General features: G+C 39.9%; 2 protein-coding genes across 6 annotated transcripts in view; one reads left to right on the top strand and one right to left on the bottom strand.

Annotated features, from left to right (window-relative positions):
- The window catches only part of OTC (ornithine transcarbamylase), a 68,406-nt gene extending 61,202 nt beyond the window's left edge, over positions 1 to 7,204 (top strand). Inside the window, exon 10 of the mRNA XM_057717706.1 lies at positions 6,148 to 7,204. Within this exon, the coding sequence (XP_057573689.1) occupies positions 6,148 to 6,207 (60 nt within the window). The 3' untranslated portion in view covers positions 6,208 to 7,204. The remainder of the gene's footprint in view (positions 1 to 6,147) is intronic.
- The window catches only part of LOC130841594 (uncharacterized), a 179,199-nt gene that overhangs the window by 40,410 nt on the left and 124,559 nt on the right, over positions 1 to 14,230 (bottom strand). The window lies entirely within an intron of this gene.

Raw genomic sequence — 14,230 nt, 5'->3', positions numbered from 1 at the left:
CATAGCCTGGTACCTAATGCCATGGAAACAAAATGCCAGATACTCCATTATAGCTTCCCCAGCTGAACCAGATACCTCCACCTGCATATGGACCAGAGGATTCGATCTCCCAGAGGTGGCTTCCACTACGTGTTATTCACTTATGGCTCCAAGTCACTATGGCTCCAAGATGCAGCTGACTGGCATGCCTGCACCCCAGCTGCAAGGGAGTCTGGGAAATGTAGTTTATAGCTTTCAACATATGGAGTTGATAAAAACAAGCCGGAAAGGACTATCTGCTAATGACTTATATAATCTATAAATGGATATAGGTAGGGTTATTGTGAGCATTAAAATAATGCATGTAAAACAGTATGTTATCTAATACACTGCATAACTCCCTTTGCAATGAAAAGTTGTATGTCAGGCCTAAATTTGCCATATCTAATGAGGGATTTTTTTTTTTTTTACTGTACCTTCCAGCTTGCCACCTCAGGACACTAACTTTGGCCAAAATGGCAATTGTCATGTCATTTAGACCAGTGCCTCTGAAGCTTTAATGTTCATTTGAATCACCTAGGGATCTTGTTAAATGCAGATTTGGATTTGGTCTGAGATGGGGCCCAGGAGTCAGCATTTCTAACAAGCAACCAGGTAACGCAGGTGCTGCTGTCCTGCAGACCACATTTTGAATAGCAAAGATCCAGGTGCCAAAAAATAAAATGTGAGCTCTCCAACCATATACCTCAGGAAGAAACAGAGCAAAGAATTTACCCCCAGCTCTATTCTTTATCAGAAGATGACTGACGTTACAAAGATACATTTTTTTAACCCAAACCTGTTAAAATAGGTCCTTTGTCAAAATTCAGAGGGGGAAACGAAAAGTAAGCTTTCTGAAATATCATTTATGAAGATTCTCTGCACATCTGAATTTTTAAAGAGCTTATTAAGCACATCTTTAAGTTGAATTTACTTAAAAAATTACGTACTTAATGCACTCACATAGTTGAAATGTTTACAAAGATGTGTATACATACATATACACAGTGAAATCTTTTTTTTTTAAAGCTCTTTATTGGAATATAATTGCTTTACACTGTTTTGCCAGTTTTTGAGGCACACCAAAGTGAATCTGCTGTATTTATACATATATCCCCATATCCCCTCCCTCCCGTGACTCCTCCCACCCTCCCTCCCTATCCTGGCCCTCTAAGTCATCACCCATCATCGAGTTGATCTCCCTGTTATGCAGCAGCTTCCCACTAGCTATCTATTTTACATTTGGTACTGTATATATGTCAATGCTACTCACACAGTGAAATCTTATGCCCACCTATTTTCTACCATCTAAGTCCTGCCACCATCTCTCCATCTCACCTTCCTGAGGAACCCATTTCCCCTAATGGAAAAATATATTTTAAAGGAAACAAGAGGCATAGTCATATTAAAATGAAAGTAGAGAATCTAAAATAGAAAGAATACTCGACTGGGAGTGAGGAGACTTGAATTCTATAACTGTCTTTGATACTAGTCAGCTGTGTCATCTTGGATAAAGGTTAACTCTCTAGGTCCCAGTTTCCTCACGTATCAAATAAGCAGATCAAGCCATATGCATGGCAAATGATTTCTAATCTTAGGTCCTCAGTCTCTTCAACAGGCTACTTAGAGTCCTATGTTCAGAAGGTTCTAAGCCTGTCTGTGGTCTTGGAAGGCAAGAGTGGCATAACTGATTAGTGAGAGCTGACATGGATTCAGGGGCTTGGTGACACACATGCTGTCCTCTTTATGTCTCTGAGGCAGATGATGTGGTGGTCTCATTGAATTAAGTTGATTTCAGCAATCATATACTGAGCATCTGCTGTGTACCAAGCCCTCTGCCAGGCACTGGAGGTAAAAAAGAAAGAATATTGTGCAGTCCCCACACAGTCTATACAATTCATAGAAGTATGGCATTTTCAAGTGGGATGAGACCTTAGAGACTGTCTAGTCTAAATTCCTATTTTATAGGTAAAGAACTTATTCTTAGACAGCTTATTTAGAATGGCATTTAGGCTTAGCACTGCTGTCATAGATTCTTCTGGGATGTTCTAAAGGCACAATACTTGTTTTCCTCTAGAATTTCCCTATCCAATACAGTAGCCACTAGGCACATGTGGCTATTTAAATATAGACTTAAGCTAATTAAAAGATAATAAAATATAAGATTCAATCCCTCAGACATACTAGCCACATTTTAAGTACTCAATAGCCACATATGGCTGGTGGCTACACTATTTGTATTGGACATAGAACATTTCAATCGTGGCAGAAAGCCCCACTGGACAGCACTACTGTCTAGAGAATGATTTCCACACACACAATTTCATTTACAATCAGGATAGAAGAAGAAAGGAAAGATACAATCTAGCCTCACGTTCTGAGTGGCCCATAATGACTAATGTAATAACTAAATAAGGTGAAGGGCTTGTTCTAAAAGCATATAACATTTTAAAAGCAAAAGTGTACTCCTTCAGCACTCACAGTAGCTTTTTAAGGCCTTCATGCTGGGTCATTTTCAGCAGTGCTGTTCAGAACACTCCAGTAATCACATCATTTTCTCCATTGTGCAGAGGCCTCTGGATCTCTTTGTTTAAACAGACACACACACACACACACACACACACACACACACCCTCTCCTCCCCACAAAGCTTGCTTTTGTATTTTTCAATAATTAGTAAGGCTGCAGGACTCACAAAAAGTCAGGTGGGTTTCTTCCTTTGCCTACAAATTTTACTGTGGAGCTAAAGTAACCTAAAGGGACCCTGCAAAAAATCTGCCACTTCAAAGCACTGCTATCAGGATGATCCTTAGATACACAACACCATTGCGAAAGTAGTTTGCAGTATTTTATTGTCACTTCTCTCCAAGTTAGGGGTGCCAGATAAAATATAGGATACACAGTTAAATTGGAGTTTCAAATAAACAATAAATAATTGTTTAGTATAGATATGTCCCATGCAATATTTGGGACATACTTATAGTTCAAGAAAAAATGTTGTTTATCCAGAATGCCTATTTATTTATGTATTTATGTATCTATCTATGTAGCTAACTAAATTTGGCAACTCTACTCACAATTGACTTTCTAAGATTTAACATTTGAAAATAAATTTGACATATGCAATGACCATTAAAAACAAAACAAAACCTGAGATGTGATCCCAGGAACCCATAAAAAAGCTTAAACTATTTTACTGGAAGATGTTCTCATCCCAGTGTTTCACCGATTTTCTTCTTGTCATTCAGATTTCAACTTAAATGTCATTCTTTAACAAGATCTTCCCTGGCCACCCTCTCTTAAGTGGTTCCCCAGCCTCCTTTATTCTGTTTTTTATTTTATTTTCTAATGACATGTATCACCCTTTGATATTTTCTTTTCTGTTTGTTGCCTGACTCCTCCCTATAATGAAAACTCCTTCATAAGAGCATTGATCTTGTCTGTAATGTCCTTCATTATACCTAGAATGGTAGCTGACAAATACCCTAAATACGTGCTCAATACATTTTTGTAGTCTGAAGGCAATACGGAGTACTTGTTGGTTCTAGAGCATGGGCTTTGGAAATCAGGTTAATATTCTGGCTCCCTGTGTGATCTTGGGAAAGTAACTCCTCTAAGCCCAGTTTATTCATATGAAAATGGTGGTCAAGGTCTAGGACAGGCAGGTCCAGATCCACCCCTTACTACCACCACTCAGGAAAATACCTATGCTTCAGTTTCCTCAACTGTATTTTATATTTCTTCCTACCTCACACAGTAGGAAAGGGTACTAAATAGTATGATGCACATAAAGTAATCAGCACAGGGCCCAGCACATGGTAACTCTTCAATAAATACTTTCAACTGGGCACATGTGAAAGACAAGACCTGCACTTCTGACATGGCTAAAGTAAGAGCAGGAGCTTCCCTTTTGGCGCAGTGGTTAAGACTCTGCGCCCCCAATGCAGGGGGCCTGGGTTTGATCCCTGGTCAGGGAACTATAACCCACATGCATGCCAAAACTAAGGAGCCTGCCTGCCACAACTAAGACCCGGCGCAACCAAATAAATAATTTTTTATTTTTAAAAGCAAGAGCAAGTACCTGAAAGGCGGTAAAACTACCTCTTAAGAACGGAGTCAGACTTGGCTAGATGGCTAAACCCTTTTAACTAATATTTATGGAAAACAAGTCAAGTTCTAATTTACTGTACCTTCTTTTCCAAAATTTGCATTTTAAAAAGATGGCAGAGATAAGGGTTTTTGAGAAGACCAGATAGGACATTTGCATCTCAAAGATACAGGCAAGTTTTTCCTAGGATGACTTTGTTTCCCCTCTGTTGGTTTCTGAGCAGACAAAGCCATTGCAATCATTTGAGCCTTTTGCATATTTCTCTGAGTGTGTTCAGCCGTTTTGGCCATATCCCTACTATTGAAAACTGAATAAGCCAATTGGACATTGGAGTCTGAGGACCAGCAGTTGCTTTCTGAATTTTCTGAATCAGACCTGATGTCTGGGGCAGATTGGGCCATGAAATGCCTAGCCAAAAGGGCCTGTACCTTGTGGGAGGGGAGATCCACATTCATTCGGGCTGCATGGCCCTGTAGGGTGAAGTCCTCTAGTTGGCCTTCTAGAGGTTGTAAGAATGAACGGTTGTGTAATTCTCCAGAAACTCCCATGACCAGGGTAGAAAGGGATGTTTTCTGTGCCACCTTGGTGTTTACCACAGAATATGTGGTACCCGTATCTATTAGAAAATCAACTTGTTCCCCGCTTTCAGTGTTACCCAGGGCTCTTGGGAAATTAGAATCAGACACTTCAAGTCCAAGGGAGTCCCCTGGCCTCTTACAGGATATGGGGGCAAAGGAAATTGCCCTCATGCGGAAGTGGCTCCCAGTCCAAATTGGGTGCCCTGTTGGGTCTTAGATGATGATACTAAACCAGGTCCCTGTGCCCTGGAGGTTACCATAGAAACTTCTATTTGATCCCAATGGGTGCGTGAAACAGGAGGTGGTGAAAGGGGTGAATATGTTGGCGGCATGGCAGAGGGGGGCAGTTGGAATAACTGCCAGCGCAGCCTGCTCAGCCAGTGGGGAAGCTAGATAGCCAGAGTGGGGTTTAAGTTCTGGAGCAATATGTCCCCACTCTCATTTTTTCCTCTTCCCCTTGTAGAACAGGTTTCCCCTTAGGGTTTCTTTCAGACTGCTGCACCATGAGGTAGCAGTCCTCTGACTCCTTTTCCTCCTGATACAATAGCATAAAAAAAAAAAAAAAAAAAAGAGCGGAGTCAGAGAAACTTGGGTCCAAACCCAATTCTGTACTCTGTGTTGTTTCCAGGATTGAGTTTCTCATGTATAAGTGATAATAACAGAAGCTACCTTAGAAGGTTGTTGCATTACATGAGATAATGCACAAACATTTCTCTCTACCTCACTGCAGCACCTAGGGCGGTGCCTGGAAAAAAATTTCTTAACTGACAAATACATGATAAGGCACTTAGTCTGGTACATAGTAAGCACTCAATCAACATTTGTCATCACTGTTTCTGACATCAGTACTATTGTCATTACTGTGGCAGTTGGGAAGAGTAAAAGTGAAAATTCCCATTTGTAGCTGGCAGCCTACTGGGAAGCTGTACTCTGGGTTATAAATACTCTTTCATGAGGACCCCGATTCAGAAAGACATTATTCATTAACCTAAATGATTTACCTTAACTACTCTATATCTGATTTATGCTAAACTTCTCTAGGTTACAAGTACCCAAACCACAGTGTAAACACAAGGATAGGAGGGACTCTATTTCTCTAAAATCAGCCAATACCTAGGTTTCACTTATGACTAGAAAATCCAGTCATGGCTACCACCTTGGAATCTCACTTCAGCTCTCTCCCCGACTAGTCCTGGAATGAGGCCTAAATAAGCATGGTGTTTGTATATCTATTTGAGTCAACCTGATCCCTCCTGACCTCCCTTTATCGAAATAAAAATAAATATTAGCTTGGAACCGTCCCCTTATCATTTCCTTGGAAAAACACATTTCAACCACAGGCCTTCAAAGCTGCAACCTGGATCCTCTTCCATAGGTCCGTAAGCAGACTCTTGCTAATGTTTACTCATTTCTTTCATTCTCTTTCTCTGTGTGTCATCCCAGGCTGTCATGGTGTCCCTGCTGACAGATTACTCGCCTCAGCTCCAAAAGCCAAAGTTTTGATGTGGTGATGCTTTTCAAGAGAGAAACCATGTTCTTCAGTAACAGAATGAGTCAGTTTATGAGGGAAGGAGAAGAGAATCGAAGAAATAAACAAATCCCGATACAGGGTATAGGTGAATGATATATTGTTTTACCATTGTGAAACCTTCCTGAAGCCCTTAATTTAAGTGCTGATGCACTGTAATACATGGCTTAACTTGGTTTAAACTTTCGAATTCACGATTTCTGAGTCACATTTGGGTGCCATATTAATAATCATACACATTTGCTTCAACTAAACATAAAATACTGTGTTCATAACACATAATGCCTAAGCCATTAAATGTAATCTATGCTTATTACCTTAATAAATTATCACCCACGCTAATTTATAAGTAAACATTTACCAGGCAGTCAGCTGCTGGTAGATCTGTGGGCTGTGCTCATATCCCCTAGGACCAACAAGGGAGCCAGATGATCCATCTTGCTGATGTAATACAATTTTCAGGCAAATGAGGTAGACAGACATTCACTTATGGAGGCAAATGATGAAATTCTTAGAAAAACAGCTATAACTGTGTCCAAACTCTAGTCATTTGTGGAAGGAGGGTCCTTCGAGAGCACACATCTCTTTTCTGCAATGAATACTTAATGTTACAAGCCTAAAGCAGCCTTTGTGAACAAGTGGTAAAACCATGGATACCTAGGTAGGAATATAACATCCATTAGTGACATTTTTGTAGGTTCAACTTCTCCAGCAGGAGCAATTTAATTTTTTCATGTTTGTGCTTGTCATACATCTAATCACACCACACACTAGATATTTCCATAAATCTACTAGTTGCCACATTTTAGTCCATTTTTCCTGTAATTTTTCTTCAAGATAATAAAAATTTGCATTACCGGATTATTATGTAATTAAACCTAGATGTCTCCTGTGGGTGAACAAAATGTGTATTGTTGAATTATTATGATATAATTTGAAATCTTTACTTCAAATGTCAAATAAGTGAGACTTTAAAAAAGTAATGTATTTTACAGAGGACAAGAAAAGTAATTACTTTTATATTCCATTTCTACTATTGCAAGAATGTTTCCAGCCTGGTTGACTGATATTCTTCAGCAGATAGCTATGACTTAAATGAGTGAGTAAGAGATGAATTACAAATTAGATTTGCAATGAAGATGCAATAAAACATATTTAGTAGGGGGGGGAAGGCTGATAATATTACAGGAAAAAAAGCAATTTTTCTAGTAAATATCAAAGGTAACTTTCGTGTTTATGGTAATTTATTGGGAGCACTTAAGAAAGAAAGAGTGGGGACTTCCCTGGTGGCACAGTGGTTAAGAATCCACCTGCCAATGCAGGGACACGGGTTCAATCTCTGCCCCAGGAAGATCCCACATGCCTCGAAGCAACTAAGCCCATGTGCCACAACTACTGAGCCTGCGCTCTAGAGCCCAAGAGCCACAACTACTAAGCCCACGTGCCACAACTACTGAAGCCCTTGCGCCTAAGGCCCGTGCTCTGCAACAGGAGAAGCCACTGCAATAAGAGGCCCACGCACTGCAACAAAGAATAGTCCCCGCTCACCGAAACGAGAGAAAACCCGAGCACAGCAACAAAGATCCAACAGAGCCAAAAAAAAAAAAAAAGAAAAAGAAAAAAAAGGAAAAAAAAAGAAAAGGAAAAATAAAGAAAGAAAGAAAGAATGGAGTTTTGTGAACTACCTTCTTTCAGCAGAGGGTATAAGAACAGTTAAACCAGGAGGTGCCATGTGGATTGTGGGGGCTTTCCCTCAAACTGCCTACATACAAAGGACATAATCTTGAGTATCCTTCCACTTTCCAAATGGACCCCTATGGTAATGAGCTCTCATCTCTTTACTGGCTAAACGAAGGCATTATCTTCTTCCCTCAATCAGAAAGAACTTGTATCACTTTCTTGCCAAAATGTAGTCACCTTACCTCAAAACATCCCAAAGCTTTCTTTTTTATGAACACACTGTTCTCAACCCAAGCCTGTAGGAATTTAAATGCTTTCTTAACTTTTCGTCTTAAGAAGACATTATTTATATTGTCAGGAATAAAGAAAACAGAGAAGGAAGACTTAGTATTGACATTAATTTTTCCAAAGCTATTTTATCTCCTGTTTCTCTTTACCCTTTCCTGCCTCATTCCCTTTCCTATGTAACTACTGTAATGACAGAGATTAACCAAAACTCCAGCAATGACCCTTGGGTCTCTGGTGTAGCAGATCCTATTGACTTAATTAATATAACTAGTCAAAGAGTTCCTTTCTTCCAGGCTTTCTTCACTGTAACACTGGAAGTAAAAACATCATGTGATTACACTGCAATGATTTCAACGTCGGGGAAGAATTATCAGTTGTTGTTTTTTCCCGGCAGTGATAAGTTTCTAGGAACTTTAGAAAAATAATTCAATGTCAGATATTTTGAATGAATATTGTTCTAATGATTTGACTATTGTAATACCCCCAGGCAGAAATATCTGCATAGATTAGCATGGCAATGCCACATTAGAGCTCCTACACAAATAAGTGACCCTAAAGCTTCAGTTAAAATGGTGAGGGACTTCCCTGGTGGCACAGTGATTAAAGAATCAGCCTGCCAATTCAGGGGACACAGGTTCGATCCCTGGTCCGGGAAGATCCCACATGCTGCAGAGCAACTAAGCCCATGCACTACAACTACTGAGCCTGCGCTCTAGAACCCAAGAGCCACAGCTATTGAGCCTATGTGCCACAACTACTGAGCCCATGTGCCACAAGTACTGAAGCCCGCGCACCTAAAGCCTATGCTCCGCAACAAGAGAAGCCACCACAATGAGAAGCCCATAGCCCCCACTCTCTGCAACTAGATATAGCCTGAGCGTAGCAACAAAGACCCAATGCAGCCAATGTAAATAAATAAATAAATAAATAAATTTATTAAAAAAAAATGGTGAGGGCCTCTTCGTCCAATGCCAGAGTTCCAAGGCAAATCTTCTCACATGATAAAAAGGAATGAAGAATACATACAGAGAGGGTGTTCAGAACACATGCTTTTGTGGTCCTTTTTGTCTTGGACATTCTCATCAATGGAGATGAGCTGCAGCATGTCTTGAGACATGGTACACTCAGCAGTTCTGGAGGATTGATGACAAATATGAAAGGCCATATCAAAGAATGGAAAACCAGTCACGCCACAATGATTGGACACCTACAACCAGGAACACTATATAGTGACACGCAAGATGTACTCTGCAAAGGTCTCAGGTAAAAGGTGTGAGTAAGGGTTAAAACCTGGTCTGTACTTCAGACACCAAGTCTTGTGCCTCTTTATAGGCCTTAACAGCCAGAAGGAAGGAATGACATTTTTGTAAGTTGTCCACCTAGAGGGGACACTTTTCAGCATTTTATAAACCTGAATAGGTGCTTTGTTTTAAGTTACACAAAGAGCCAGTATCTGGTAGGGGTGGCCCTACTTTCAATTATTTACATCAGGAATTTTTTTCAATATCACCTTGCACTTGATTAAAATGAGACACATAGGGATACTTCAGTGATGCTTTTGCTGTTTTGCCTCAGTTTCTGCCCGTTTCATTAAGATTTCAGAATGGAAATTATAGTATTTGTGCATTTTATGTGGCAAATACATGACACAGATCATTGAGGCAGGAATTTGCAATCAACTCTACACTTCTTTAATATTCTAAAGAAATTCATCCCTAATAATTGTCCAGAAAATTTAATACCAATTATTGGTAAAAGAATCTTGGTCAGAGCAAATGGAAGTGCATTCCCTCATATAACTAAATCTTTTCACAGTTTGAACAATGCCTGACTTAGATCAATGACACTGGACTTAGTGTCTAATCAATGTTTTTGTGAAACTCATTCCCAGAGGCAATGCAAGTACAACAGCTGCCTTCTGGGGCAAAATCATTAGGCAAACGAATTTTTAAACTCGAATGAGGCTTAGAAATAATCCAGATCATCCCTTCGTTTCACAGAAGAAGGAAATAGGAAATAACAACAAAATGTTCCTAGGATAGAAAGATATTCTACAGGGAGGGATGACGCATGTGTTCAACACTCCTCTGCAACCTATCTGGGATCCTACAAATGTAGCCACTTGATTGATTTACTTCAAAAGCTGAATGAGGACTAGGAGACTGGGTGGTCCAGGATTATGATTCTCTGAGGCCAACCGATGAGAGGAGAGTTCACACCCAAGCAGAGATCGATACAGATACGCAGGGATGTGAACAGAGATCCAAAAAGCATCCATGTAGTAGATGCTGTTGGTGTCTCATCCAGATGTCTATTACCTGGGTTCACCCATCGCCCAGCTGTTGTCAGGGCTGGAAACTAATGGCTCACAGCTGCTCCTTTTTCGGAAGCGCAACCTCCGCCATCAGGAATCACTTAGCCCAGGAGGTTAGACTGTCACCCTCATCCCACTACTGGCTGTCCACAGTCAGTGAGTAACTGATAGAGAGGTGTACAAAAACTTGGCTCTCATCCCTCCAGGCAGGACCAACCCTGTGGTGAAATTCATGTTCCAGAGCTGCTTCTAGGGAATCTGATCCAAGAAGATCCATGAATAAGGTTTTTGAGAGGTCTGTACTGTACTGCTGACCCTTCAGGCATCGAGGGAGGAGTAGTAAGATAAGAGGCCATGAGACAAATGGTGAAGAGCTTCTGCTTAAGCAAGCAGAAACTTTTCCGCTTACCAGGATCAGTCTTCCTTAAGAAGGAAGCAGAGCATTATAAATAACAAATATTATTTTCCTGCCACATGTTCAAATTCATAACGAGGAGTTTATTAGCTGCATGGAATAGGAGACCTATTTGCTTTCCCCAGAGGAGAGGACATCTGAATTAACTGACATAATATTGCAGGCTGACTTCTGTGACAGTTTAACACCTCTAAAGGTCGGCAGCTCTGGCAGCTGGTCTGCCCTTTGCATTGCCTTCCTCACTTCCCCCAAACTACTTATTCAGCAGGTCTGGGTTGGGCCTGAGAATCTGCATTTTAACATGTTCCCAGGGATGCCAATGCTGCCACTCCAGGGACCACACTTTGAGAATCATTGATATGAGGTAATTCTAAAGGCTTATTTGAGGTGTCTTTATCCCCACATCCATAAAGCACCACCATAAAGCATCTGACGTAACCCAGATCCTCTGACTGTTAATCTGTCTTTGGAGCCACTGAGGCCTGGGTTTTATCCCTCCCCTGCTCTCTAACAACCACCTAATCCTGCTTTCCTTATCTGTAAAAGGACAATAATAATGCCCATCTCAGTGTTGCCGAAAGGATTAAATGAAGTAACATATGTAAATGTATTTGGCTTAGAGCAAGTGCTAAATAAATATTAGCCCCCTTTTATTTGAGCGATTGTTTCTAATACTTTATATTTTTCTTTGACCCTTTATAACAAAATTATATCCTGCCATCAGAAACTTTGAGTAGAATAGCTGGTGTCCAAAAAAGGGCAAAGAATGAGTTTGCCTTCTGAAGTTGGCAGAACCCAGCAGCTGATGCTTTAGTTGAGCCATCTCTTTCTAGAAGCTGGTTTGTGAATACATATGCTACCCAGGTGAGGGCCTGGCTCTTTGCCAAACTGAATCATGGAAGCTAACAAATCCAAAAATCTAATCAAAGTGACAACTCTTTTGCTTAGGAAAGCATGATGGGAATGTACATTTATGTGAAATAAATCTGAGGCATTTGATAGTTGTTGGATTCCGGGTCTAGCTGATAAAAGGGGAAAGGGATTAGGAAGAACTCATCAGGGTTTATTTATCTTTGTTTGAGGCTAGAACTGCTTCAAGGAAGAAGTTTTCCAACTGTTCTTAAGGCAGCAGCTCTTGAATGTTTTGTTCTCAGGACCTCTTTATACTCTCATAAATTATAAAATCTCAAAGATATTTGTTTATGTGGTATATATCTATCGGTATATATCACATTAGAAATTAAAACTGAAAAATTTTAGAAATATTTATATATTATTTAAAGCTAACAATAGTAAACCTATAATATTTTATGAAAATAACTATAGTTTCCAAAACAAAGTTAATGAATAGAGTGGATGACACTGGTTTGTATTTTTGCCCGTCTTTGATGCCTGCCTTAACAGAAGACAGCTGTATTCTCATATCTGTTTCTGCTTTCCATCCGTGGTACTATGTTGGTTTGAAGTATAGGAAGATGATCAGCCTCACTATAAGTAGTTAAAAAGGGAAGTAGCCGTTTGAAATCCTCAAAAATATTCTTGGATGTTACACTGAAACTCTGCAAGTGATAGCTCCTTAAAGATCAGTTGCAATGTGGAATCTGAAACCACATCAATAACTTTTCTACACTGTTACATAAAACTTCACTTTGAATCAATCTTTTGCCTGTGTGTGATTCACAGTGGTTATTTGGAAAATATTAGTTCACTGAATTATGCAGATTTTCCAAATGATGGCACATCCCATTATGTAAAATCAAAAAATCACATTTGTTAATACCACCAATGCTATGGTGTGAATGTTTGTGTGCCCCCAAAATTCATATGTTAAAATCCCAGCACCCAAAGATTATGGTATATGGTATTAGGAGGTGGGATCTTTGGTAAGTTCTTAAGTCATGGAATGAGATTAGTGTCTTATAAAAGGGACTGCCCAGAGTTCCCTAGCCCCTTCCACCATGTAAGGACACAGCTAGAAGGCGCTATTAACCAGGAATAGGGTCCTCACCAGAACACAACCATATTGGCACCTTTATCTTGAACTTCCCAACCTCCAGGACTGTGGGAAGTAAATGTCAGCTGTTTATAAGCCACTCAGTCTATGGTATTTTGTTTATAGCAGCCCAAACGGGCTAAGACAATCACCTCATTAGAAAAATCTTTAAGTATTGCAAAGAAGATAAAAATTTTAAACAATTCTAATTTTCTTTCGAAAGCTCAAATTTTATCTTTGGCAACAAATACTGTCAGTTACTTTGCTTGAAGTGAAAAGTCCACCTCGTTCTTTTTCAAGATGTCTGCCAAATACCCAAGTCCAAATGACCATAGTTTGTCAGTTTTTTTTAAATTAAAACTTGTGTACCATGCAAAAGGCAGCTACTTCAACACACAACTCGAAGAATTGTACATGTTCTTTTCTTCAAGATAATCAACATATTTTGTTATGCAACAGAAAGGCTTACTTCTTACTTCTCATGTCATCAGATGGAATACTAAAGAGACATGTACTCAAGGGTTGAAATTTAATATTATTAATTTTTACTGCTTCGTCAAGGACATTAATAAGTGAATCTGGCTTTAAAAAAAAAAAACACCTGCCTGGATGAGATAGTGAAGAATGAACTGACTTCTGGTTCTACTGCCTTGATTCATGCTATGGTATCAGCAGTCTCACGCAACATTCCTTTGGTACCATCTGCCGATGCTGTTGGTCCAGGGACCACCCAATGTGCAGCAAGGTCCTATACTGCCTTCAGGGACCCAAGGGAGGCCAAGTGGAAAGAACTCCAGAACATCCATTCCTGATTAAATCAGAACAGCTGACTCTACTCTGATTTTATCTGTAATAGTTAGTAGCATTCCCCAAAAAGATGCTCATGAAAAATAAAAAGTATATGACTCACTTCTATAAAGCAAGTCTTGGCTGCACTATGAACAAAAGTCCATTTCATTCATCCTATGCATACCGAGCCATCTATTGTTTTGAGCCCCAGGTTTGTGCCAGGCACTGTTTTGTATGCTGGGGATATGGTAATTGACAAGAAAGACATGATCCCTGCCCTCATGGTATTTATAGTCTAGTAGGGGAGACAGACAACCACATAGAAATAGGTATTGTGATAGGAGCTGGGAGGGAAACAAACAGGACATTCTAATAGAGAATAAAGGGACAAAAGGAAGAGTACACATTTGGATCAGTAGTTCTCAAACTTCAGTGAGTATCAGAATCACCTGGAGAGCTAATAAAGAATACAGAGGCCCTGGCTTATTGAAATAGGGAGGGGCTGGGTCTCTGTAGTTT

Source organism: Hippopotamus amphibius, chromosome X, assembly GCF_030028045.1.
Source record: "Hippopotamus amphibius kiboko isolate mHipAmp2 chromosome X, mHipAmp2.hap2, whole genome shotgun sequence".
NCBI lineage: Eukaryota > Metazoa > Chordata > Mammalia > Artiodactyla > Hippopotamidae > Hippopotamus > Hippopotamus amphibius.
The sequence above is the reverse complement of the archived record's forward strand: the minus strand, read 5'-3'. Positions and strand labels throughout refer to the sequence as shown.